Source organism: Neopelma chrysocephalum, unplaced genomic scaffold (genome assembly GCF_003984885.1).
Source record: "Neopelma chrysocephalum unplaced genomic scaffold, ASM398488v2 Primary Assembly neopelma1_135, whole genome shotgun sequence".
Lineage (NCBI taxonomy): Eukaryota > Metazoa > Chordata > Aves > Passeriformes > Pipridae > Neopelma > Neopelma chrysocephalum.
The window spans coordinates 861,107-887,710 of NW_020897797.1; the positions used below are offsets into that span (position 1 = coordinate 861,107).

The window sequence follows — 26,604 nt, forward strand, 5'->3', positions numbered from 1 at the left end:
GGAGACCAGAGCAAACTTAAGGGGAAGAGGCAAGACAGCAGCCTTGGTGGTGGTGGGTATTTTGGACTTTTTAATTTTAACACCAGGCAAAAACTTTCTAGTGTATGAATAAAATATGGTAATGATGTCATGTTTAGCCTAAAAAGAAGGACTGGTGCATCACGAGATTGTCTTGTTACCCATTTTGAGACTTTATCTGTGCTTCCATTTAAAATCTCTGTTTCCAACAATAACTAAAAGTCACAGGAGACCTAAAATAATTTGGAGGCAGTGGATTTTTTTCAACAACTGAAACTTAAATGTTAAATTACTTTTTAATCTCTGCAATATGTAATTGACTGTATTGAACCATAATACAAATTAAGTCTTCTCTATAATTTGTTCTGTCGTACTGCAGCACTCCAAAACAATTTGATACCTCACTTAAGAATTGGTAAATGGTTTGTAGCAGCTCTCGGCACAGATACAGTAAAAACACCCAATAGTGTGTGATGGAATCCCTCAGCATTGGCATACAGGGGTGTCAAGTTATGAAATAATTCATTTATGTGCTTATGACCACTAGAGACAGGATTTAGTCATGGTAAAGACTTGAAAATACTAAATACATAAAAAAAAAGAGTAGGGAGAAAGAGGGGCAGATCAGCTTGTGAGCACTGACCAGCCATTCTGCTCTAAGCAATTTTTGTGGCTTTTGTTTCATTTCCTTTCATATCAAGTAGCAAGGGGGTGGCTACATGTGAGCAGTTACAATCTGAGGGATAAACATAACATTTCTTTTGGTTGACCTCATTTAATGGGACAGATTAATCTATGCAAATGCATCAGACACACATCTGATCCAAACATGCAAAGAGTATTTATAGATAGCCTCAAGTGTCTGTCTCTGCTGGGTGGCTGAATGAGATGGTGTTTCTCCTCGTGTTGTCCCTTCTGCTGTCCTTTGCTCTAGCACACATTTCACTGCTGTGAAGAGCTCTGCAGGGTCCTGGGCAGGCTGAATCCTTAAATAATTATTTACAGAAGGGATGCAGTTCTGATCTTGCCTTTTACAGTGGTGAATCTCTCCTGACTGCAACAGGAGTCCCATTTCTGCTTTGCAAGAGCAAAAAATCAGGAACTTGTTAAATAAGAATACTGTAATATGTATAAAGGACACATTAGGTGAATGAAGGACTGTGAAAAAACATGTACAAAGAAGTGTTTATATCTACATTTGAGTACAGATGTGTGCATGCAACATTGCCTTTCATGTGTATGTTCCAACTCAGTATCCCTCAAACAAATGAAAAACTCTTCCTAGACATGCCATCCAGTAAAATACCTAAAAGGATAATGTTGCAGTCACCTTTACTTAATTTATACTTCTGTTGATGCAGTATGTAAAATATCATAACCATTAAAAGTGTAATAGCGAGTGAGGATTCCCAAATAAATTGGAGGGTCTCCATCTGCTGTCTTACATTGGGGGTGATACTCTTCCATGGTACGGTGGTCTTCAAATTTAATTCCACAAAGAAGGCATCTGATCACAGTTTAATTTCAGTGCAAAATGCTGCCTGGCAATCAATAAAGCAATGTCAGAGGACTTTGATTTAATAGGAGCCAGAGATAACGTTCCCTGTCATATGCAGAATAGAGAGATGGGAACATTTCATTTCACTGTAACAGATAGCATGTAACTTGGTTTTCAAAAAAACTCTAATAAATCAATATCCCTGTATTATCTAAGTAAGATCCTGTCATTAATTTTAAACGCTTAACACACCGGGAGAGCCTGAAGTGCACCTTCAGCTCAGCCACGTTCTGCCTGAAGTCAATGGCAACACTTCCACTCTCCTACGAGCAAGCAATCTTGATCTTGGGATGTTAAGAGCCATTTACTGTGAAATGAAAATGAAACATGTCCACTCTTTTGTTTTATATGGAGTCATCCATCTCTTGCAGGCTACCTCTCCTTTCAAATTTCACTCCCTGTCCTACAGAAGTCCCATCGCTTGTCACTTGCCCTGCACACGCTTAGCCTTTTCTCTTGCACACACAGACATCCTCTCTGCTTTTGAATTTTAAAATGTTTGGTTTTTTCAAAACTCTAAAAATAACTGGTTGTTTAGAGATTGCCTGGATACCATGCTGGTTTTCAAAATGTGCTTTTCTCAAAACCAGCAGGAATCTGGACCTCAAAAGAATTCTTTGTGAGGCTTTGCCTGCTCTCAGAAATAGCATTATCCCTAGAGGATATAAGAGCAGGTCAATATATCAGAAGGTAGAAATTGAAACTAATAGATTGTTTTAGATAAGCTTTTCAAGGACATCATTCTAAGTAGAAATACTTCTCTATTACTTTGATAATAGAATACTATTTAGGCCAGAGTGAGAAAGATTTTGGCACTACAAGAGATGCTTACAGGAGTCTTAGATTTGTGTCCTGACTTCGAGGAGAGTTTTACTCATACATCTAAAACAAAATTGAGTCTTTTTATTATTACAGTTCACCAAAGCAGAATTTTAAGTAAAATGTGAACTTTTGCATTTAGCATGACTTCGAGTTGAATAATTGCATTTCCATTAGTTTTCTGGGGAAAATAATTGTAGTTCTATTACTGCTTGAAATGAAATCACTGGATGATGTTGAGTGCTGCAGAGATAAAGCAGGTCTGGTACCAGTTCTTAGAGATATTGGAGATCTCAGCTGTAGCTCTACAGCTCCTGCAGAGCAACCTGGCCTCAGAGTCATCCTGTATGAAGCTACAGGTATCTGCAGCCCCTGCTTATATATCTACCTACAAATACTGTACCTTGGATGCTGTGTAGGTAATAACTAGGAAACATGTTTTTTATTTAATTATATCTCACTAAAAGACATCAAGAAAAGTCTTCAGTGGAAACTCTTAGTCGACTTACTAAAGCAAGTCAAGTTTGTCTAGATTTTGAGAAAAGAACAGGCTTAAAGAGTTCGGATATTAATTGGTTTTGATACCAGGATGTGTTTGCTTGTTTGAATTCCATAGGTGAATTGAGATCCAGGTAAAGCACTGATGAAAGAAAAATTATACTGTTTTTTAATCCAACATTTTGATGTAATTTCCTACTGTTTTGTTTTTTAATAGCTACTACAGCATCACCATGCAGTTCATGAAATTTCATACATCGCGAAGGATATCACAGACCACCGAGCGTTTGGATATGTATGTGGAAAGGAGGGGAATCACAGATTTGTGGCAATAAAAACAGCCCAGGCAGTAAGTATCAAATCACTGTCATTTTCTACCATGTAACTCAACTTAAAAGCTGTTCATAGTAAGCTGTTCAAGAGGCCAATCTTGGGTTGTTTCTGATTCTGCTACCCTAGTCATGAGTGTTTGCTTAGATGTTCTTAAATAGCAAACTAATGAAACCAGCTTGGGCAAAAGGGAATGTATTTCACTATTTCCAGTTTTTCATGATCATTTTTTATTGTTTTCCTTTCTGGCTAAGCTAGACTGGATGCAGATAAGTTTGATTATATTCCTGTACTCATCGAAACCTACATTGTGTATAGCCTACTGTAATTCTGTTGGATGTGAAACCACTAATAATTTTGCCTTTATATTCATACATATGCCTTTTATATTCATAATGCTTTTTATATTCAAAACTGTAATTATAATTAATTTTCAAGTATGGTTAGTTCAATAGAAATTAACCCAAGCCTGAATGATAAGATAGAAATTAATTCTATATGAAGTTCAATTGTGAGGATGCTGTAACTGCTCTACGGGTGGGATAAGAGGTGTGTGTTTTCCCATACAGAAATTTACCTTCCTGTTTTTGCTTCCATAGGCTGAACCAGTAATCCTGGACTTGAGAGACCTGTTTCAGCTCATCTATGAACTGAAACAAAGGGAAGAAATGGAAAAAAAGGCACAAAAGGACAAACAGTGTGAACAAGCGGTATACCAGGTACACGAATAAGCTTAGACTACTGCCAAGAAAAGCTTGGTTTGAAGTATCCCCCCAAGTTGCTCCAAAGAGGCACTGAGCATCCTCAGCACTTCTTAACAGCAATGGGTTTGAACGGTGCTGGCTTCAAACGGACCAGTGTGAACCCAACAGCCATCGTGAGCTCAGACGTAGGATTAAAGTGATGAAAGCTGTCACTTGGGGTGTGATGAACCTGTTTAGCAACTGGAAATGATCTGCTCATTTCCTGCCTAGTGTTTCTTCTAATTCAGAAGGAAAACTTTAATGAAGGTCAGTGTTGTAAGTCAGGTTTTAACAGTGTCTGATACTTTAGGGAAGGTTAAATATATTTCTGAATGTGTGTATTTGAATCAAAGCAAATGAGGTGCAGATTGTTAAACTCGGATGAAACTTGAATAAAGTTACTTTGTGCACTAATGTGACTTTATCTGTATCCTAAAGAAACAAAACTATATACTTACCTGCCAATTTTGCTTATTTCTTTGCTGTCCTTTAATTTCTGAGTACAGTTCTTTTATCTCTGCTGTTTATGTTCTTTGCTTTTACTGCCTGTCCTCTTACTTTGCTGTAGACAATTTTGGAAGAAGATGTAGAAGATCCTGTATACCAGGTAATTTCTGAAGCTGTATGGCCTTGGAGTTTCAGAAATGACTAGATATATGTTATCTTCAAACACAGCCAAAACCTTTAACAAGATGTTTTGAAACTTACCGAGATAGGTCTTGTGAGAAACCTTAAGATTTTTACAGAAAGTAGCATATTTAGAGATTAAGCTGTAAGTAATAGCACCATATGTCTGTATAGAATAGAATAGAATAGAATATGTTCAGTTGGATTAATGTGTCGTAAATATTACTTAAAATGTGGCTTGTACATCCAGATTTTAAGTTTCCAAATTAGATTTGTCATCATTTTTTAATACAAACTCTAACTGGAAAGGGAGCTACTTTGAGAATTAGGGAAGGTGACATCTCATTTTGATAGTAATAAGTTGACATTTTGTTTTTGTCTTCTGTGGAGCCAGAATTTAACTTAGAGGGTGAATATTTGGAAAAAACCAACAGTGACATTGGTGTTGTAACACACTCCCTTGTTGGTGTTTGGGTTACAATTCAATAACAGATCTGAAATTTAAGTCTTGTTTCATCCAAGCAAAATGTCTGGGAGCAAAGATGATTATCAGAAATATGTCAATATATTCATGTCTGATACCCTACTGAGTGTGAAGAAGAAAAAGATGTACTTTAATTCTCATGTTTTTGTGCTGAAACAAAATATGCAATAGTTGACTTTTTTTTTCCTGGGGATTTTGTGTTCCTCCACTTAGGCATATCAGTGGGAGGCACGTGAAAGGAACCAATTCAACCATTAGTGAATATTGAACAGTGCCTGAGGTGCAGCAAGAAAGATGATAAGAATGAGGATGCCCTAAATTACTATTCAGCTTTTATAATGTCAGGAGTTTTACTCTGTACTCTTCACAATAAAGCAAGAACCTGAAAATTAAAAATGTTGTGACAGCCTTTTGCCATGTGCCCTGTTCCATGTGCACCAGCCTATTCTCCCAGCTTGGATTTAGCATTTTTATTCATAGATAATAAATATATGTGGAAATAATTGCCATTATGTAAAAAAGGCAAAATTCATGTTGACTTCAGAAAATTAATACTAGGCCACAGGCGGTCTCCCTAGTGAGAAAGAATTAGGAAGTTGCTCTAATGATCATTAGAGGAGATTTAGGGCTATTCATTGCCAGTTTATGAAATATGAAACAACCTTACCTGGTGCTTTCCAGCAAACCGGTTGTCCTGCTGCCAGCCTGTACTTTGAACTTGTTTCTTTAATGCCTGCCTTTGTTTTGACGTGGAATTCCAAATCGCCTTTTTCCCTTCTGTTTCATCTTTGACTTTTCCTCTCTGGCGGCTGGTGTAATAGTACATTGTGTTTGAGGCTGGACACGAGCCGATCCGTGAGCCTGAAACGGAAGAAAACATTTATCAGGTATAAAATCTCTACCTTCGGTGTTTTCCATTGCAACGATTGCAAGCATTTAATAAAGCACATTTCATATATAGTTCGCTTTTAGTTTTCATTCATCACAAAAATGTCTTGGTATTTCATTCTGGTGACATGACGTGAATTATCTGCCTGGTCTCAATGTGATTTTTCTGTTGTTTGTCATTTCAGCTTCTACAAATTACATTAACTTTGTCAACTTATAAAGGGTCTTAAACTTTTGAATACACCATATGAGGTGATAAATAGTGGACTCTCTTTTTCTGTGTAATTTTTTGGAATTTTTTACACCTATTCTGAGAAGCATACATATCATGGAGGCCAGACCATCCAAGCAATTCCTAGAAATTCTGATGGTACTGCTCTTCTTTCTGACTAACCAAGGGAATAACTGAGCAAAACCTCAGAGCTCTCAAGGGATATCCCCCAGACCAGGGAAAGCATTTTCAGAGTGCATATGTTATGTTAGAGCCCAAGCTCACATTCTTCACCCTGACAAAAAATTGCATTGAGAGTAATATAAAATAATCTTTTGTCATTCAATTTATCCTCAAGGGATCACTACAAGGTTTATTAAAATGTAATGTAATTCATTTTGTATCACATACTAGAGGCAAATCTGAAGATAGACAGAAATCTTTGTATGCTGTAAGAAAACTGTGATTCAAGGAAATCATTTAGTGTGGAGGGGAAGGAGTTTCAAGCAGTGATTAAGAATTTCATCTAGCTGTGCTAGAGGTTGATCTGCTAATAGGAAAAGATTTTAAGGTACACAGGAGCAAGGATAGAACAATAAAAAAAAGGGGAAAAGTATTAGGTAATGAGAAAATATAGGAAGATAATAGAAAAAATGATAGAATAGTGTAGCTGTAAGCCAAAATAGAAAGAAGCTGAGTGGGAAAGGGAAATGCAGGTTAAACATTAGAAAATAACCATTACAGGGTTATTAATATGAGATTTATTTGATCTATCTCTGCTGATCTCCTGGCACCCCCACAACCCCCACTGGAATATGCATCTTTTTGCATCTCTAGACCAAGGCATGCAAAGCTTTCAAGGTGAGAGTCTGCCTAAGGCTGAACATTTTCAGTGTTGAAAGTTTGACTATTTTCAGCACATGTTAAAAAATTACTTCTCTAGTTGTCAGGTTTATGCTGCAAACAAAAATCCCATGAGAACTACATTCAGGCAAAAAATTGCTGATTGTTGTTCATCAAAGTACGGAGCTTTTAGTGACACTTTAGAGAAGTACTGGTGGAAGGAAGCAAAATGGGGCTGTTGCTCACAGTGTTTGTAGATCTTAGAGCGAACTTTGGTGGGAAAACAAGCTGGAACTGTATTCTGAGGAATGCCCCAATGAACAGGAGGACTTTATGGAGGAAATTCAGGAGGAATTTCTTTTCCTTAAAATGGAAATTAAAGATGATAAGCAGGTAGTGAGGTCTTGCCTCATCTCGAGGTACTGGTGTTATTGTCCTGTAAGTCACTAGAGAATTGCTGAAGCCTTTATTTGACAGTATCTGGATGTGATGAAGTGTTTCCTCCCACAGTGGTGCACAGAAAATACCTGTGATCAGTATGCCATACTCTGGCTATACACAGTCTTGCATTGTCCTCTGTATTTACTACAGGCAGTACCTTGAGTACAGCAAATGCTGAAATTAGGGAGCCAGGGGTCTTTTTGTGGTATCAGTTGTAATTGATGGATGCTGAGGTATTGCTGCCACAGACTGGCCCATAGCCATGAGCTTCCCACAGGCTTCATGAGCTCTTGGCTACTGTAAATCTGGGTTTCCACAGTTCAGATTTTACACTCAGATCACTGAGAAAATTGTTTCTCAGAACCATCCAGCCTACTATTAAAAATCAAATTAGAAAAGGTCCTCTTTTTATTTTTTCTTGTGTGTGTGTGTTTTCGTTTGTTTGCTTGGCATTGTGGTTTTTTTTAGTTTGATGCAAAGCTGTGGCAACTTCTATTATTTACCACAAAGCCTTCCCCATACTACATATGTAACTGCTCAATAACCTCATGCAGCCTTGCTTCAGCCTCACCAAATCTTTCTGCTGGTTTTGCTGTGGCATTTCATCTGCTGGTGTGCACTTCTCCCTTGGTGGAAAAGATTCCCTGTGGGGAATGGCAGATGAAAGATATGTGCTGAAAGTGACAATTTCTATTTCTCTTTAACATAATAGAGGTCACAATTTTCTTTTTAAGCATTCTTTCTCTGTCTGTCACCTTTCTTTGATACATTACCCAGAAGACTCTCTGTGTCTGCTCTTTTAATGTTGTCTATAAGTTGCTGTAATGTGTTAGGCAAGGACTCAGTCACTGAGCACATACCAATCCTCTCATCTAGTGTCAGATGGCTTAATAGCATCTCTCCTCTTACCTGGTGTTCTGGTGAGGTGGAGATGGGATTCTGGGAGGTGGTTTGGTGTTGTCTTTGCAGCAGCACTGGTCTCTGTGGGGAGGCAAGTTCTGCTCCGTGAGGAGTTGACAGTCCGAGATGGGGATTTTTGAATTGCAATGCTTGTATTGCTGGTGAGACACAAATACATCCAAATATTTCACAGCCTGTCACAGACAGAGCTGACAGCAGCAGCAGTGCTGGTACCTCTTTGCTGGTATTGTTAATCAAAGGAAAAACAGAAATCCTTTGTGGACCTCCTGTGTGAGTAGCAATGCAAAAAGCGTGATGATACATGGGAAGTAAAAACAGCAGGAAGACAGGTGGTATCATGTTGGGAGAGAAGAATGTCTTTCAGAAAAGTTTCTCTGTCTTGTATTAGGAGTCAACTTTTCTCTATATGTAAGCTGGAATAAAAAAAGGGGGATTGATAGTGCAGGGAAATGTTCGTTCCACAATAAGCTGCAGGGAGATGTGCAAATTGGAGTGACTTCATAGAAAAATTGAAAGGAGGAAGAGGAGAATGACTGAAAGGAAAACTTTCCAGACAGCAAAAAAAAAATGCATCCTGATGAAAATTTAGAAACAGTTTATCTTTCCATACTTGTCCTCTTTTTGAGAAGACTCAGCTTTCTAGTCACTTCCTAAATAGACTTTTCCTGGTTCCTGCTCTCACACTGTCACTTACAGCTCTCTCTCTTAACAGACTGTTACTGCCTCAAAATTGAATTGCTCCACTGTTACCAGTTCCACATACCTAATGTGATAGGTGGTCTTAGTGGAAGTGGCCAGTACTTTGAGAAAACCAAGGCAAGCAAATCATTCTCAGGATAGGAATAGAAGAGGTCTTTTGAAAAGGTTATTCAGTTTCTGTGGGGGTTCTGCGCTCATGCTCTCGACAAACTTCTTCAATGTGCACTGAATTAATGATACACAGTTTCCTGTGAAGATCGTGATGTTTAAATGTGGGCAAGAGAACAGTAGAGACAACAACAGAGGGAGATTTTCATGTATTATACAGAATATTATACAGAATAATTTTTCAGAATAAGAAAAGATAGCACATCTCAACGAATAAGTATCATTCCTTCAGCTTCCTCTAAACCAGTCTGAGTGAAATATCAGAACCTTAAGATATTTTTTGTCTTAGAAAACAAAAAGGTAATAATTCTACATTTGCAATATTATCTCTTAGTGACCTGTGAGGTTTCACTGATATCTGAAATGTAATTTTTGTGTGTTGTATGCCCTGTTCAGTGGAAAAGCAGCCCTGATTTTCTTAGAGTATTTGTGCCAGTTTAGAAAATGTTTTTAGTATTCTTTTTGCTTTTGTCATTTACAATAGACATTTTCTTCTAGGAAGAAAAAGAGATACACACATAAATTATAAATATGGGAACCAGTGGTCCTTGGGCAAGCACAGCCCTGTATAACAAAGCAACTGAATTTACATGAACAGATTATAAATGCCCAAGGTGTAAATCATGACTGTTGGCTCAACTAAAAGCTCATCCAAAGTTTTTTTAGTGTGTTGTCCTCTATCTATGTCTCCTGTGTCATACTTCAAGAGGCCATTAAAACTGCAGCATTATAACCAAATATCTCATAGAGCAACCACAGGGCCCCATCACTACAGGGGTACATGTTACAGCTTTTCTTGACTTAGATTATTAAATTAATTGGAAGGAAGAAATCTAAACCCATAGGTGAAACATCTCTTACCCTCTGCTCTGTGTCTCTGGGAAGATGATATACTCACTTAATCATAACTTCCATCACATAACTTCGCATTTCTAGCTCTCAAGTTAAATGGAAAAAACTGCCATTTCAGTAGGAAGCAGATCCAAGTGCACCTGGAATTCATGCAATTATCAATCATTCATGCAATCAGAATTATCTGATAATGGAAATCTCTTTTCTGAACGCAGCTGAGCTATAGGACTTAAAAAACCCAGATAGATGTTGTTTTATTTCTTCAGTATTGTCTCCATTACTGGTGCTACTTGGATGAGAAGGGAACCGTCCTTGATTTCATTAGTATTAAATTACTACCCTGTACATAAATACGAGTTGCTGATTTCAGATTTTCATCCAACTTCCCTTGGATATTGACCTCAGTTTTCCTTTGCTTTTGCAGGTTCCTACCAGCCAAAAGAAGGAAGGCGTTTATGATGTGCCAAAAAGTCAACCTGTAAGTGTAAGTATCTTCCCTATTTATATGAAGTAAAGAAAGTGTGTGAAAGTATATACAGTAAAGAAGCCTCTGTGACTTTCATTATTGTCTGTAACATTTGGTACATTCCTTGTGATGTGACTTTGATTATCAGTGTTGTGTTATGGATTGGTTGGGTTGGTGCAGAGTAACCAGGATTGTTATGTCACTTATATCCATCTCATTCATTGCTTGAATCTCCTTTCTGTCTTCTCCAACTCATTCCTTGAAAGTCACCATGTGTAGATGTGTTATTTGTGGTTAATGTTGACAATGAGCCTTTTACATGTTAATGCATGAGTTGCTGCTTGGGTTAGAAGGGTTCCTATATTACCCAAAACTGTACAAGTCTCACTCTGAGCAAGGATGAGCTGCATTTTCTTCCCTGTAGGATCTGCCAGAGCTGCACTTTATATATTGTGCTCTTCACAGCTTGGTTTAGTCAGACAGCAGGGGAGGCAAGGTCTGAATAGAGATTGAGAGAAGTAGCACTAGGAAGAGGTATGTCAGAGCATTGTGACCTCTACAGTGATTTTCTGCAGTCTTAATGGCTATTCTTCTCAGATGATTTCCTGGCGAATACCGTGTGCTGATAGGTAAAAGATTTTATAGGGAGTTTCAAATTAAATATTACCAAAAAAATGGATATTTGCATGAGAATTACATTTCTGTCATTTGGGGAAAAAAACAAACAACCAAACAAGTTACATCGAAGTCCAACCTAACATATACCATAGAAAAGCAATTATTTTTCCAATAAAGCCAACTTCTGTGGTAGATTAGTAAGTGCTGTAGAGTTGTAGGGCAGAGGTACATGCAATTGCCATCAGTTTAGCTGTGGGAAATGCTGAAAGGAAAAGCAAAATTAAGTGTACAAAAAGACCTCACTCAAAATGTTCCTGAATGGCAGAATTTTTTCTCTATGTATTGCATTCCTTCCCTGGATATTGTGGGCTGTAATCAATGCATTGAGAATCCCTCACAGTATTGCTATACATTATTTCTGTAGTGCTCTAAGTATGCAAGAGACTAAGCTTTATTCAGCTTAATTTTCTCTATCCTATGCCTTGCATGGACAGTAAAATATTAAAAAAATAGTAATAATATACTCTTGTATCCAAAACCACCATTCCCTTTCTGTGTATTGGCATTTTGAAGAGGTGAAGAGTTTATCCCCAAAGCATATAAGAAATGGTAACAGGTGATTGAGAGAAGTGGAGTGACAGATGCCTTAGCAACAGGGTGTGCACTTGCTGAAGGGTGGCTTGTACTGTTTAGTATAAATTTGGGCTATAAAGACCTCAAGAAATTGTTTGGCTGCTTTGGCTACACAGAAAATTAGTATTTCTGAGGATTTGTGTGAGAGTAGGGAAAAACAAAGGAAAAGGTCAGGAATTTCAGTCTACTGTAAGTGTGGAAAAGAAGCCTGTATTCAGTAGAGAGAGATTCCTTTCACACCAGGCTGTGGTAACTTGCACAGCTTGGGCTGAACATGGAGACTGAGATGTGGAATAAAAAAGATAAATGATAGGGAGGGGCTGGATGGGGTCCTGGATTGTGACACCTCTGGGCTTTGCACAAACAAATAAACCTTGCCATAAATATTTCATGATAAGCTACCAGAAGCGGGAGGCATCGTCGTGTTGCTTGGGAAAATCTAGTAAAATAGCTCACATTGCATAACTAATTAAGGTATTTGTGGGCACAAAATAGCTGTTGATTTTTCACTTGCATTTCATGTAGTTCAGTGTTACAATTCTTCTGCAGTGCATTTCCTGTGACTCTTATTATTCCTTCAGTGATGTTTCAGATTTACTCAGGGTATAGTCTGTAATTTAGGTCGTTGCAGTAGGACTGGGTGTATAGGACACTTGCAGTCATGTCTGCAGACACCTGGTACTAGGCTGTCCTGGTAAATAGCATGACTGAGATATAGGGCACATGGAACTTACTCTGTAATCATCAATGGAACCTACTCTGTAATCATCAAATACATTTAATCTGTCGTCTCCAAGAAGCTGGTTGCACCTTATTTTTTTTTTTTTTTTGCTATTTCATGGTTAAATTTAAAGGGGTTAAAGCTTTTTTTCTTAACAACTTATGTACTTTAATTTATGAAGAAAAAGAGAAGAGGAAGAAAGAGTTAGCTGAGATTCTGTTTCACCTTTTTATATTAGTATGTATTAAAAGAAAAAAAAAGAGCAATAGCTCTTAAAATTAGCAATTTAATATTCCACTGCCCATCTGATTTATTGCTCACCCTTCCATGTATGAGACTCTCTGTCATTGAGACACTTGCCATAATTTTTTTTTCAATTTATAGCTGTCATTATTATATAAACCTCTAAAATTCAGACTGAGGGCAAATAATCTAGCTCATCTACCTGGTTCAAACGTGTAAGGACACTTTCTTTATTAGGAGGTCTTGCTTTCAGTAATTTCATAATGGATGAATGAAGTGAGAAACCTTTTGTAGCTCCTGATAGGTTTCAGGCACCATGAATCCTCTCTCCTGACAATAAATTCAATGCTTAATAACAATGCAGCAAGTTTTGGTTGAGTTCAAACTGAATTGCCCATATTCCCTGGACAGAGATCAATTTTCCATTTTAGGATTGTTTTCCTCTGGTATGTTCCCAGGCAAGTTACCTCTAGTCTGTGCACTGAAAAGTGAGGGATGCTGAAGTAGTCATTTAGGTGCCCTCCAGCCTTGATTCTCTGTAGCCCGTGGAGGGAATTAGGCACTTCACAGGCAAGGTTGGATGGGGCTTGGAACAATCTGATCTAGTGCAAAGTGTCCCTGCCCAAGTCAGGTGGTTGTAACAAGATGATCTTTAAGGTGCCTTCCAACCCAAAACATTCTGTGATTCTCTGATTCTATGAAATTCCTTCTGTCTGCATGACATGTCCCTCTCAGGTGGAAATAAACATTTGTCTAGATTTCATTCTTCATTGGCTACATATGAATTTTAAATGACTTGCAGGTATGATGACTTCTAAAAGTTAGGCTTAGGTGAGGTGGGATTCACCACAGTGTAAAGACTGAAAGCCAGAATCCCCATTTCAGTCTGCTTTGAAACTGGGAAGCGTAATTCACACTGATTTGCAGTAAGATACATCTTCCTAAGACAACCTTGGGCAAATATTTCTCCATGCATAGTGGATCCCACTGAGGCTGAAGGTATGGAGCATCTTCCTGGTAGTGCCACGAAGCAGAAGTGTCGAACACTGTGCATGGACTGAGATAGCTGATGTACTACACAATGCTGTGCCATTGTGTGAGGCCATTTGTCAGCAGGTACCAAAGTACTTTATAGTCTGGCTCCTCATGATCTCTGATATCAAGTAATGTAAATACAGTGCAAATGAGGCGGAAAGGAATGAGTCTCAAATCTCAGGATTTGAACCTACCCGCTGAACTCAATTATGAGTGGTGGCTGGTTGCCAAGTCACTTCTCTGACATTGGGATGAAAAGATTGCTTACTCAATATGATTCTTTTATTTCCCCATCTCTTTGCTGCATCCCTTCCCAGCAAATCCTGCTCTCCTGTAGATTTCCTCTGCTGACTGTGCAGCTCAGCTCCTAACACACACTTTTTACAGTATCCAGTTCCCTCCCAGTATCTCTTCCTTCTCCTGTATCAACTCGCACTTCTTGTGTTCATTCTTATTTTCTCTCTGCTCCTTCTTTAGATCAGTTCTCCTATTCTGTGTTCACTGAGAGTAGACATCAAACCAGACAAAGAAAGCAAACTTACCCCAAAAAGCTTGTGTTAAGTGGTGCACACTCCACTTAGAAATTCTAGTTCTGTGTGTGAAATTAACTGTTCTAAAAAATGGAAATGTTTAATGAGCTCTTTTTGTCATAATTTCCCTTCATCTCCCATTAAACATCCACATCAAGTTCTACCTGTCATGGTGTTTTTAGTAACAAGAGTCAGACTGTAAATACCCTTCACAGAGACTGTCAGTCACGTCACAATAAAACCTTCTCTTCTCATCAAAATGTCTAAACTATCTGCTAAACAGTTTTATGAAGGCTTTCAAACAATTCATCTTACTGCTGTATAAAGATCCAAGGCGCTATAGCTGGTACCTTACAATGCAGGCACTCATTTGGCTGGTGCCAACTGCATGGAGAATATTAAACCAGGGTGGAATGGACAGGGAGGAGCAGATGAAGCTGCACCTGAGCACACTCAGGTTTAGAAGCCATAAGATCTGCCTGGTCATTCTGCCCAAATTAGGACGCTGTGTTTGGGAAAGCTCACCTTTCATTCTGACTGGGATAAGCTCAGGTTTAATTCTGGCTGGGATTACAGTGCCATTTACATGTCTAGCTTTTCCCTAAGTTTGCATCAGTGGCTCTGCAGAAACAACTTGCAGACTTGCATTGACTTCAGCCTCCACAAAACAGCTTTCAGGACCAAATTCTCAAATGTGAGGAGAAAGAGAGTGCACAGATCCAGTCTCTGACCATCTGCGATGAGAATGCTGTCCAGTTTTATTTCTGTTTGCTAAAAGAGACACCTGTGTTCAACGACCCTGACTCATTTACACTCAATTAAACCCCATGTATGAGGTTTAATATTTCGGTGTGGGACATGCATTTTTACAGGTACAGCTATTTGTTGGAAAATTTGAAAATATATTAGTTTGTTATGATAATGTCTTGTGGCATGATTTGATGTTTTGGTGGGCCTTTGGTTTTTTTAGAATCAGAGTCACAGAAGTGTTCCACTGGAACACTGACAGGGGTGTCTTACAGAGATCACAACTATAAGCTTGTAGCTGCTAAATCTGTCTTTATATTGTTTTGTTTGAGTTTCTATCATTTATTCTTTTTTTAAAAAAAACCTATTTTTTGGGGGGATATTTTTTGCTTTATTCCTTAATAAAAATTTTATTGGCACAGGAAGCAGAAACCAGGTCCTTCTCCTTCTCCTACAAACTGGTCTTCCCAGTTTGTAGCATCTGTAACATAAAGTGATGAAGTTTCTTCATGTGTGTTAAATACATGGTTTATGTAGGTCTTAACACCTGAACTCAAAATTAGGGATTTTTCAACTGAATCTTGAAAATTTGTTCTTGCATTGTCAGGTAAAGCAAGTACACTTAGAAAGCTGTTAACCTGAATTCAGAGTCTGATTTCCAACGATCCAGAGGGTTAGATGTTTGAATTAATCTGTTGTTAGTGTATAGACTATTTAAGATTAAGAATCTTAATCTGGATATTTTCTGAGCATTGAAAATGTGCCCATGCAAACTTCAGGGTTCAGTCCATCCCTTATTTTATATTTGGCGAGTCAAATAGCAGGTTTTAACGGTCAGTGTAGGAATGCTGTTTCATAGATGAGAATATAATGTCCTAGTTTAATTAATTAATAGTTTAATATAATGTCCTAATTCTTTTATGCCATATTGATATTGTGGGCCACATCTTGAGCTCTTTTTAATCTGTAGGAGTTGTCCTGCTAGCAGGCTTTCCATTCCTGCATTGGTAATACCATTCACCCAATGTGATCCTAAACCCTGCTCTACCAGTGGAATGATTACATGCTACAAAGCATTGAATTTACTTCCTAGTGCAATCCTTTAGGATTTTGGGATGTAATCACATAGTGTGGGAAAGCTGTAATCCAGCAGAGTTGCCCTTGATCAGTTTTCCAGTGTTCTCTCTCTGTACTGTTCAAACAGCAAGAAACAAGGAGGCAAACAAAAGCTGCAGGCTTTACCCTGGTGACACAGTTTTTCTTATTGGATATAGGGCACATGGGTGCTGCCATGTGTGTGGGAGTTTAGATTTGTATTTTTAATACAGAACTCAGGCAATATAAATAAATGACAAACATTTCAGTGGCCCCTCACAGTTATCCAGCCTGTTGGGTCACATGTCTAATGGCTCCATGTGTATTTTTGTTCCTAAACTTCCCTGGGTTCCTGTGCATTTTCTGGGATAATATTCTGGACCTTTTGATATTCTCCAAAGTGGAGAAAAGAGTGTAATTGATCTCACTGGTTGTGGCATAAAACTTTGTTACATATAGTGAATTTTTGTCTTTTATTTAATATGACTGATGCAGATTTTTTCTGATGGCTGCTGATACATTAAGTTGACAGCTGCACCTTGTGTTGATTCACTACATTTTGATTTGCTCAGAGCCCTACAGCTCACAGTAATTTGCTAAAATGTTTATTTGCAGGCAGTCTGCTTTCTAAGTAGTGAAGTTTATGGCTTTACCTCTTCTGCATCACTGTATGCATTAAATTATATAATTTGCACAATTTGGAGTTTATTCATAAATTTAAGGTAATATAGGTCTGGGGAAAGTGTTGTATGTATTTGGCATCAGTTTGGGGAGAAGGTGTTGTAAATTATTGCAGATTCATTCAATCCTACCCTACATTATTAAGTACAGAAATACACAGGTCTTGGCTTTTTTGCCTGCTGAAACTCAGGAGATTTCAAGGTTTGGAAAATACCATGAAGGCAAGGTATTCAGTAATGAATGTAGAAATAACTTGGTTCTCAAGCTTGGTTATAGCTCCAGTCACCTGTTGTTTTGAAAAGCAGTAGATACAACTGTATAACTGTGCCTTGCAATTATTTTAAAATAGTAAATATGGGGTTATATCTAATTCTCTTCCATTGTTAAGTTTATTCCCTGAAAGCATTCAGAGCTATCTCTGCTGTCACAGTCTAGAAGTGGAGTTTTGCTTCCAAGTGGAAGTTTGAGTTCCCATCATCCCTTGTCTCTCCCATCTGCTGTTAAAGAAAGCCACCACGTGTCCCATGGCTATTTGCAGTGTGCTCCCAGGCAGTGCTGGAGTCCCCTGACATTAAAGGGCTTATCCTGACCTATCTGAGCTCTTACTGTGTCCTGTGCATGGGGTCCAGAGAGGATATTTAGGAAGTGACCATGGGACCTTTGCACCAGCATCCTCTGTGCCCTGGGAAGTTTCATTATCTTGAGTTTTGTGTTGCCTGGGAGCAGCAGGGGTCTGGCTCTAAGCTAGAGTCACTCTTTTGGACTCTTGATTTATTAGAGTCTGTCAGAGAAAAGTGGTAATTGAAGCATTTTAAATACCATTTTCTATGAAAGTAAACACCTCAAGTACACAGGGAATTCAGAATTAAGTTCTCTGCAAATGAAGAGAAAATAAACAAATGAGTAAGCATCTGTTTTGATCATATGAAGAGTTCCTTAATTTAAAGGAAGCTATTGAGCAACAGTGAAGCAATTCAATTCACTCAAACTCTTCAGTAATCTGTGATGTCAATTATATTCAACTATCCCAATACTTGAGCTGCTCAGGGCTGACTAAAAGGATTTTTAACCAGCACATCCAGTGACCAAACAAAGAAACTGGACAGCTGGTGAATGCGAAGAAGCTCAAGGCTACCCTGTGGTTGGATACATCACACCAAAGCCAGGGCTTGGGTTTATGACTTCAGGAGAATTTGCTGAATAAGAGTGATCCTGAGAAATAAGAGTTACCCTATGAAACTGAAGAGAGAAATTTTGGAGGATTCCCATGTTCCATGGGATCCTGAGCACTGGATTTGTACCCTGTGTAAGTGTGGGATCCCAAATGCATGTATTTTGGATAAAACTTGGTGTAGTTTTATGGCAGCTCATGTTGCTGGCATGACCTGTAGATGGAATTGCTTCCATCTCTGGAAGTGTTCAAGGCCAGGTTGGGCAGGGCTTGGAGCAACCTGGTCCCTGCTCATGGCAGAGGTTTGGAACAAGATGATTTTTAGGGTCCCTTCCAACCCAATCCATTCCTGATTCTACAATTAAGTGTTCACAGCAGCCTTACAAGCGAAGGGTTGTGCTCAGCTGTACCTGTGTAAATCTGGGTTGAGGGTAACATTGTGACTGTCCTTCCCTCAGTAACTGGGAAGGTTTATGGCATTTGAGGATCTTTACCATCTGTTGGAGGCTGAAGATTGCAAAGGCATTGACAATTTTTCCCTGATACACGTATTCTTCAGTGTATTCTCTTTAATTGGGAAGTAATTGAGCAATTCTTTGTTGAGTTACCATGCAACATCATTAATTCAGCAGTAGTTTTACAGGAAAACAATATGTCTGTGGGATGTTTTCAGTGTGTCTCAATGTACTAGACATGGTTTGACTGATGATTGGTTTAGTCACGATTCCGACATGCTCCCTCATTATAGTTCTAATTGTTTTTTTAGAATGAATTCTAGTTAATTAGCAAGCTGCTTGAAGCTCATGGAGCTCATAGTAATATCAACAGTTGTATAAGGTTGTGCAAACAACTGGGGCTTTCTTGAGCTACAATGGTGATTCAAACCATCAGAAAAAATATTTGTCATGGCCAAAATATTTACATTTTCGACTAAAATAAGATAAAAAATATTTAGTTTGACCAACCATTTGACTTGTCATTAGACTTCCAGTGTAAAATCCATTTTAGAAAAAGGAAAATGGAAATCCAGAGAGGCTGTGTAGTTGGGTGACCCCTCTTTTGTCTGCTGGGCTGAGTGGTACAGCACTTCCACTGAATGCAGGAAATCAAGTTTAAATCCCTCTGCTATCTTAAAAGAGTTGAATAGCTAATACTCAGCTCAAAGGTTAATTACTAATTGCTGGTTATTTGCTATATTTAGTATCCTTCATACTCTTTTTTTTTTTTTAACTGAGCTCTGTATCAGAGTACAAGTTAATTACCACATTTTTTTCATGTTTTTAAGCACCATCTTTGCTCCATTCTCTGAGACTACAAAATCACATTTTTTAAGATGCTATTTTATCATCTTGTTTTCAAAAGTGTAGCAATATTGAGCAGGTTTTCTCGTGCCATATGTCAGCGTAGATCCCTTGCCATTGGTAAAACCAGACTGAGTAACAGAAGTTGAATGTTCTGTCTTGATATGTATCTAGGAGTTAAAGAAGAAGGTGCTTCAAACTCCTGTGAGCACAAGAGCCCTGTTTTAGATTTCCCTTTAAAAATTTGAATTTTTGCACTGCTTAGAAAAGATGTTTTTCCGAAGACTGGGCGATCAAAGGGAATACTGCAGTGGAAGTGGATCAATTTTGGTTTAGGTTTATGAAAACTGCAGTTTACTTATCTCCTATCATTGTGGGTGCCTTCCAACTCAGGATATTCTATGATTCTATGATTATCATTGCTTCTGTACTCTTGATTTCTCTCCAGCTCTTGGATAATATGTTATTCTTTAGAGAATAGTGGAAAGTGTCACGAGGAATTCCACTACTGGCTTGGAGTGGTTCAAAAAGCTTGCTGCTGCTTTAAGAAGCCAGATTTACATATTTCATGTTTAAAAGATTTACAGTATGTCTCACGTGCCTGTATAGAAAGATGGAGCTTTCATTACAGGTTTAACGTCGTTGCAATACAAGGATTAATACTCCTTCCTCCGCCTCGGTCTGCGCGGCTGGTAGCGAGTGACTGGTGTGCCCCTGGTTGACTAAGCTGTGGTGGGGGTGTTTCATATTCAGGATGATGTCTTTTTGAATAATTAAACAAGCTTTTACATCACTCTGTGGAGGAATCTTTCCCAGAGAAAGATCAAGAACTGGAGCATGTCTCCAGGCTTCTGGTTATTTTCTGTTGTGCACTGGGGAAGGAGGGAGAGGATTGTTGACTTTCATTGCAAAGGTTAAACTCTTTGTGTTGAAAAGCTGAACCAGAGGAAGGCTCAAAAGGCCAAATTTTGCCCTTGGTAGCCGTGTCGCTGCCTCGCCATGGCCCCCCAGAGCAGGCTCTTCCATGCTCTAACAGACAGGGATATTTCACCCTTAGAAAGTGTCTCCTCACTGGTGTGTGATGCAGAACACGAGCTAATGGAAGATGTGGCTCAAGTGCTGCATGATAATTGGGCACTTGGGGATGCGCCGTGACATGTTGGGCAAATGTTTTCTGCAGGGTCCTGCTGTAGCACAGGTGGGAATTTCTAATGGGCCGTGGAACGCCGTGCACGTGTTCCCTCTGTGCTGAGATGGGGTTATCCTTCAGCTGGTTTCACAGAGCGATCCGTGCAGCTGGAGCTGCATCACTGATGCTGGAGGATGGGCGTCAAATGAGGGGGCGTAAACCCTTCTCGTGTCATATAAAGAATATTTTGAAGGTCTGTGTTCTTTGAATGAACAGAGCTTTTTCTGCACTTTCCTTATCTGGGTCTGAGGGAACACACCACAAAGGTGCAGGACTGATTGTGCACAATGACATTATCTTCCTTTGGCTTTGCCTTTGCTTTGCCTTTTCCCAGTCTTTTTTTCCTTTTTTCTTCACGTCTGTGATGAGATGAGGCGGAGGGGGAAAGCATTCTAGGCTGTTCCTGAGATTTCAGAAATAAAGTCTACAACAGTGTAATAAATGTTACCTGAAATTTAGCGTTCTGAGTACACTGAAGTGATAATATGTGTTAAATATGTGGATAGATACAGATATATTTGTGTCTGAGGGCAGTATACTCCAAAGTTATTTACACACACACAAAGTATAGATTTAAATGTCACTTGAATTATGTAATTTTAGAAATTGGAAAGAAAATATTTATCTTTGATGTGTTTAAATTGGTGTTACACTTTTCCTAGTTAAGAGGAAGGCATGTTTTTTCCTGCAAATACTTGCCTTTAAGGGCTTTTGTTGTTCAAAACTCAATTATTCCTTTTTTCCCTGAGGATGCTAAGGCTTTTCTTTCACCAAGCCAGTGAAAAGTTCCATTAATGTAAGCAGAATCAGAGCTCACTGGGTATGCTTATTGCTGATTTAATAAATATTTGGGAAAATGAATAGTTATGTTGCAAGTGGTAAAATTGCTTTATACACCAGAAGATGAGATTTAGCACAAATAGTGTATGTTTCCCCCACATCCCAGCAGCATTCAAACTCACTGTTTTGACTACCTGTTTTCATATCTGTGCTCACAGCAAGATGGAAAGGGTTTTCATTTCAATGTTCAAGTCAATAATTATGGAGGTTATCATTTTCATGCTCAGAAATTCATGTCATTTTCATAAATCATTCATCTCATTTCATAAATCATGCTTTACAGCTGGAGAATGGAAACTTATTGCTGGACATTGATGAAAATCTTGTTTCAGTCACTCAGGTAAGGTTGTGACTCTAAAAATGTTTTAAGGAAATATAGATGAAATCATCTATAGGAATAACGATATTGGAAAATGTTCAGCTTGGGATTAACTTCACTGGAACGTAGCTAATATCAGATGTGAATAATTTAATGAAGCATAATGGGTGAAATCAGTTCTGTAATGACAGTGAAATCACAAAAATAAAAGATAACTGTTTGGTGTCCAGAATATCATGTGCTGCAAGTGGATAAAGCTAAGTCTGTGTCAGAGAAGATGCATTCATTTATTCAGGCTGAGAACTGAGTTGTAGAAAAATTACTACAGATCTGAACCATTTGGGACTTCAAAATGCACCTACAAGTGTTGCTGTTTAAAGCTGCCTCTAGTCAGTAAATTAATAAGCTGTGTTCCCACTAAATTTGTTTACATTCTCTGATGTGGTTCTGTAGCTCCTGTTGCGTTTGAGGTTGCTATTCTGTAAAGAAATATTTCCCCTGTAAATATATTTCTTTTTACCGGGGGATATTGTGAACGAGGGTTTATTATAACAAACAGTGATGTCGACTTTCCTATCACTCTCTCCACCTGCCTGTTTAGAAATCCATCTGCAGAGTTTCCCTTAAGAGCTTTAACAGAATTAGATCTGTGAAGAGTTTCCAAAGATCCATCACCTTGAAGCACTCTGAAAAGTATTATTATTATTCCCATTATACAGGAGTATGGAGGCACAGAGATCTGAGTTACCACCTTTCAAATGCATTCATATAATTCTGAGTTCAAAAGTATGCTGACTATCAATTTTCAGTGTTCCTATGAAACGTATAATATTTTGTTCCACAGAAAATGTATAACTCTACACACAAGTGTGTAACTGTATGTATCCTGTGCTTTCACATCCTCTCTGGCTTGCTCATCTGCTCCCTCACGTAGGATGGGAGCACATTGGGAACCTTTGCTCATGGTCTCCTCAAAAGGACAAAAGGTATTCCTCAGCAAGCCAGTAGTTCACTGGTGATGCAGGAAAAGAGCAGGTTTAGGATTGATGCTAAACAAGCAGTTTGGAGAGATGAGAAGGAAGTGGCTCTCTGTGTGTTTCAGTGTCACCTGGCATCTCTTGAGTCAGTAGTGCCTACAGGAGGCTTGAAGTGATTTCCAAACGAGTGCTGCTGTTGTCATTCCCACTTTTCTGAGCATTTTAACAACCCCTGCCTAGTGTGTTTGTGCACACTGCAGAAGTGACTCACAAGCTGGGTTTTGTTGGGGTTTTTTTTTGCAGAAGCTATTTCTGGCAGTATTTCAGTAACGTGAACTAGAATCGGTGTACCCTGAAGAAAACATGGATTTTCTTCTTTTTCTCTTCTCCATTTCCATGCAGATAGTTAGAGGGATATATAAGCCCTTAAGAAGAAATTTCATTTTCATAGCACTAGAACAATGTGATTTATTTAATATAAGACATGATGTGAGGAAATGTGAGATAATTCATCCCTAGGTACATCATTGTCATGAAGCTGAGAATCATCTGAGCTGCTAGACGAACCTCAGGTCTAAGTGATTGTAGCATCATCTTTGTATATGGGAATAGAGGTTGGATTGAAAAACTGCATAGATTTATGATATGTGTAGTCTTATTTCTTAAGGGATCATTTATAATGGAAAACTGAGGGCAGGAAAAAATCTTGGGGTGATCTCTGTTGGTAGGTTGTAAAGCCTGACCAGCCAGTTTCGTTAATGTCCAAAGCACTAAGAGGGGCTGTCTTTGCAGGTCAAGACTCAACTAGATTTCAAACCTATAGGAGTGAAAGAAATGTGATAGGAGGCTGTAGGGTTTATGTGACTAAGCTGGGGAGGAGATTCAATGAGCTGAATCGAGATTTGCATTAAATCTCGTTTGTAATGAGAATTGTGCCTTCCCACATGTGTAGGTGTGATTGAGTATGATACAGGGAAAGCCAGTAAGAAAGCTAGTAGAGGAGTACTTCTGTGTTCCCATCAAAGCTTTCCGATATAGCCACCCTGATAAAGGTGGTAGATGGGATTTAGATTTCCTGCAGAGTTCTAAGGGATCTGTGCTTTAACATCCCTGAACTCCAGCTGAACTGATTTGAAGATGGGTGGAAGGGCTTAATTTTACTTGAGAACATGTGAAGGAGCTTTGATGATGCAGCCACTCAAGGTGTTTCTTTTTATGAAAGTGCTTTTTCTCTCCCCCAGTTCGTGAGGTCTATACGGGTGACCTGTTTCGAGCTCGAACTGAAGGACATCCTGAGAAAATATTTCTAACACAAATTAAATGTAGAGCTAAAAACTTGCAGTAACCCATTTGTGCATCCTCCTTCAAGTCCACTTATCCAGGTCACACCTGTCCCATGGGCAAAGGGAAATTAGGCAGCATTTTAAAAGTCCTTTCCTTCTGTATCCTTCTATCACTCCACACTCCACTGCCATGTTTTAAGACCTTGAAATGGGTGTTTAAAAAAGGAGCCAGGGAAAAGGGCTGGCCATAAATCATGCTTGGTGCTCACTGATGTTAAAGGCAGAGCAGTAATGCATCCAGTCCTGTTCTGGATAGTTTTTTTCATGCTTTATTCATTTTTTTTCATTTTGGACAATTCCCTGCAGAATTGTTTTATAGAGTCAGTTGTTGGCTATTTGGGTCCATCAGCAATATCAAAATGCCACATCTTGGACCCATGTGCTTCTTCCATATGGGACTTGGCATTTGAAGCCTATGTGGCTTTGGGGGGATTTATATTGTTTGCTGTTACCAGATAACTTTACTACTTCTAACTACTTAATTTGCAGTTTCTTCTCCTCAAAAGATAAATGGAATTTTATTTTTTTTTCTCTTTACAGGCTGTTACCCAACTAGAGCTTTTTGGGGACATGTCCACTCCTCCTGATGTAACCTCTCCCCCAGTGAGTACTCAAGGAAACTGAACTATGCTTTATTTTACATGCTATTTTCAGCACATTTATTGAGCACATTTACAATTCAGGTCATCAGCCATTCCAGTGGGGAGAATTTCAAACTAGTTTTTATGTTACAGAAAATAAAAATGAAGCAAATTGAATGCAGAGTCCCTGCTTCATGATGATGGGCAAAAATATCTTCGATTTTTATTTTTCCACTATAACGTTCAGTGTCACATATGATACAACCTGAGCTGCAGATCTGCTCCCCTGATGTTTGTCAGAGGGACATGCTTCACTGCACTCTGTCTCTCCACTGCACTGCAGGAAGATCCAGTTACAGCCTCATACATCATGTCTCTGGTTCCACCAAGCACCTATCCCAGAACTGCTCTTAAAGGACGGAAGATGAAACAGTAAAGAGAGAGAGAGAGAGAGAGAGAGGGCTAAATGTGTTTTGAGGGCAATGAAAATTTTCTCAACATGCTTTTCTGCATCATAAAATGAAAACACAATCATTTTTCTGTAAAGCTTTTGAGCCTTACATTGAGCTGTAGGGAAGTATAAATGTATTGAGAAAGTTAAGGAGATGTGAGGTCAGGAGCCTCAAATCTCCAAGGTATTCTGGAGCATATCTGGCACTAGATGTTCAAAGTCCTGCCTGCTCATCCTTAGCTTACTCAATTGGATTGGGCTTCTCCTTTAGTGTAGACCTATGTTTCTGGTCCTGTTGGTTAATTAGGAGCAATATTTATTCACTTTTTCTGCAGATTCTTCATTTACCTTAACTGTTTCTTACATTAATGCCTTGGTCACTGCCTTTCCTGGTTGTCACCTAATATCTAGAATTACAAGTCTGTATGTTCTGGAGAAGGAAATTATGTCAATATTTTGCATGTGATGTATTCCCGGCAAATTTCATTTTGATTTTTCTCTTCTAATAGAAAGTCTCTCCTTTTCTTTGTTTTAATCCTGTCACCAGCAAATTCTAATACTCTTATTTCTATTGCTTCTTTCCTTCTACATCTTTCCATTCTCTCTTTATTCTCTTTCTTTACTCCAAACTTGGATTTTTAGAGTTATGGATGATGTGGCAGCAAAGTATGTGCAGCAGAAGCTGCAGCTCATATGTCACCCTTGGATTTTATTCCTTTCTTCTTGCAGACTCCTGCTACTCCAGGTGATGCCTTTATCCCATCTTCATCCCAGTCACTTCCTGCTAGTACAGACATGTTTGGTTCTGTACCTTTCAGTACTGCTGCCGTACCCTCAGGTAAGAAATGTACTGGAATTACAGGCTTGACTCAGATTTGGTGATCAGTTCTTAGCTCTGGTTTGCATTTCAGTACTTGGGGCATTAATTTAGCACGGTGGAAGTGGGGAAGGCTTTTGAGGTCGGTGCTCCAGGGCAAGGCAAAGCAAGTCTTTAACAAGCAGGGAGTATATTAGTTTGAATTTGCCCACATTTTTTAAAGCAAAAGCCAAAAAAGTCACTGGGAGTTCAGGCATAGTTCAAACATCTGGATAACATACCTTCAGGTACAGTAGCAAGAGAGAAAAAAGCATTTCGTTTAGCTTTGGGTGTTTTGTGGAAGTGGTGAGTCTCCTGTAAATAGAGGCTGAGACACAGAGAATTTGATTGCACTTCAAAGGTGTTCCGCTTTGTCAAGTCCTGAGATGTCCTTTAGACTTGTTTGTGTTCCTCAAAGTGCTCAGGATTCCAGAGCTTAGTAGCATTCTGCACAGACTGAGAGGTGTGTGGTTTGACTGCTGATCTGTCCCTGGATATGTTGCAAAAGCAGCACTCTCAGCTCCACTTGGGAAAAGAAAGGAGGAGCAGGAGTACCTTGAATCATTCAGTAGTAACTTTCTAATTGGTTAACTCCTTCTGTGATGGCATCTGATCTCAGAAAGGTTACAGTGATGGTGAAGTGTTTGGGGATAATGTCAGATGAAAACTCTCACTGCTGGGATGAGGTTACAGCAGGGGCAAGATAA

General features: G+C 38.8%; 1 protein-coding gene across 16 annotated transcripts in view; it reads left to right on the forward strand.

Annotated features, from left to right (window-relative positions):
- DAB1 (DAB1, reelin adaptor protein) overlaps window positions 1-26,604 on the forward strand; it is a 437,418-nt gene that overhangs the window by 395,362 nt on the left and 15,452 nt on the right. For 11 of the 16 annotated variants that reach the window (XR_003536774.1, XM_027698930.1, XM_027698929.1 and 8 more), the window contains 8 exons: window positions 3,111-3,242; window positions 3,823-3,942; window positions 4,535-4,573; window positions 5,899-5,964; window positions 10,525-10,584; window positions 21,654-21,710; window positions 24,550-24,612; window positions 25,771-25,879. Coding sequence is in view for 15 of the 16 variants with exons in the window: in XM_027698930.1 (XP_027554731.1) it covers window positions 3,111-3,242; window positions 3,823-3,942; window positions 4,535-4,573; window positions 5,899-5,964; window positions 10,525-10,584; window positions 21,654-21,710; window positions 24,550-24,612; window positions 25,771-25,879 (646 nt within the window). In the remaining variant the exon portion in view is untranslated. The remainder of the gene's footprint in view (window positions 1-3,110; window positions 3,243-3,822; window positions 3,943-4,534; window positions 4,574-5,898; window positions 5,965-10,524; window positions 10,585-21,653; window positions 21,711-24,549; window positions 24,613-25,770; window positions 25,880-26,604) is intronic. The other 5 variants (XM_027698939.1, XM_027698941.1, XM_027698942.1 and 2 more) reach the window with 5 other exon arrangements.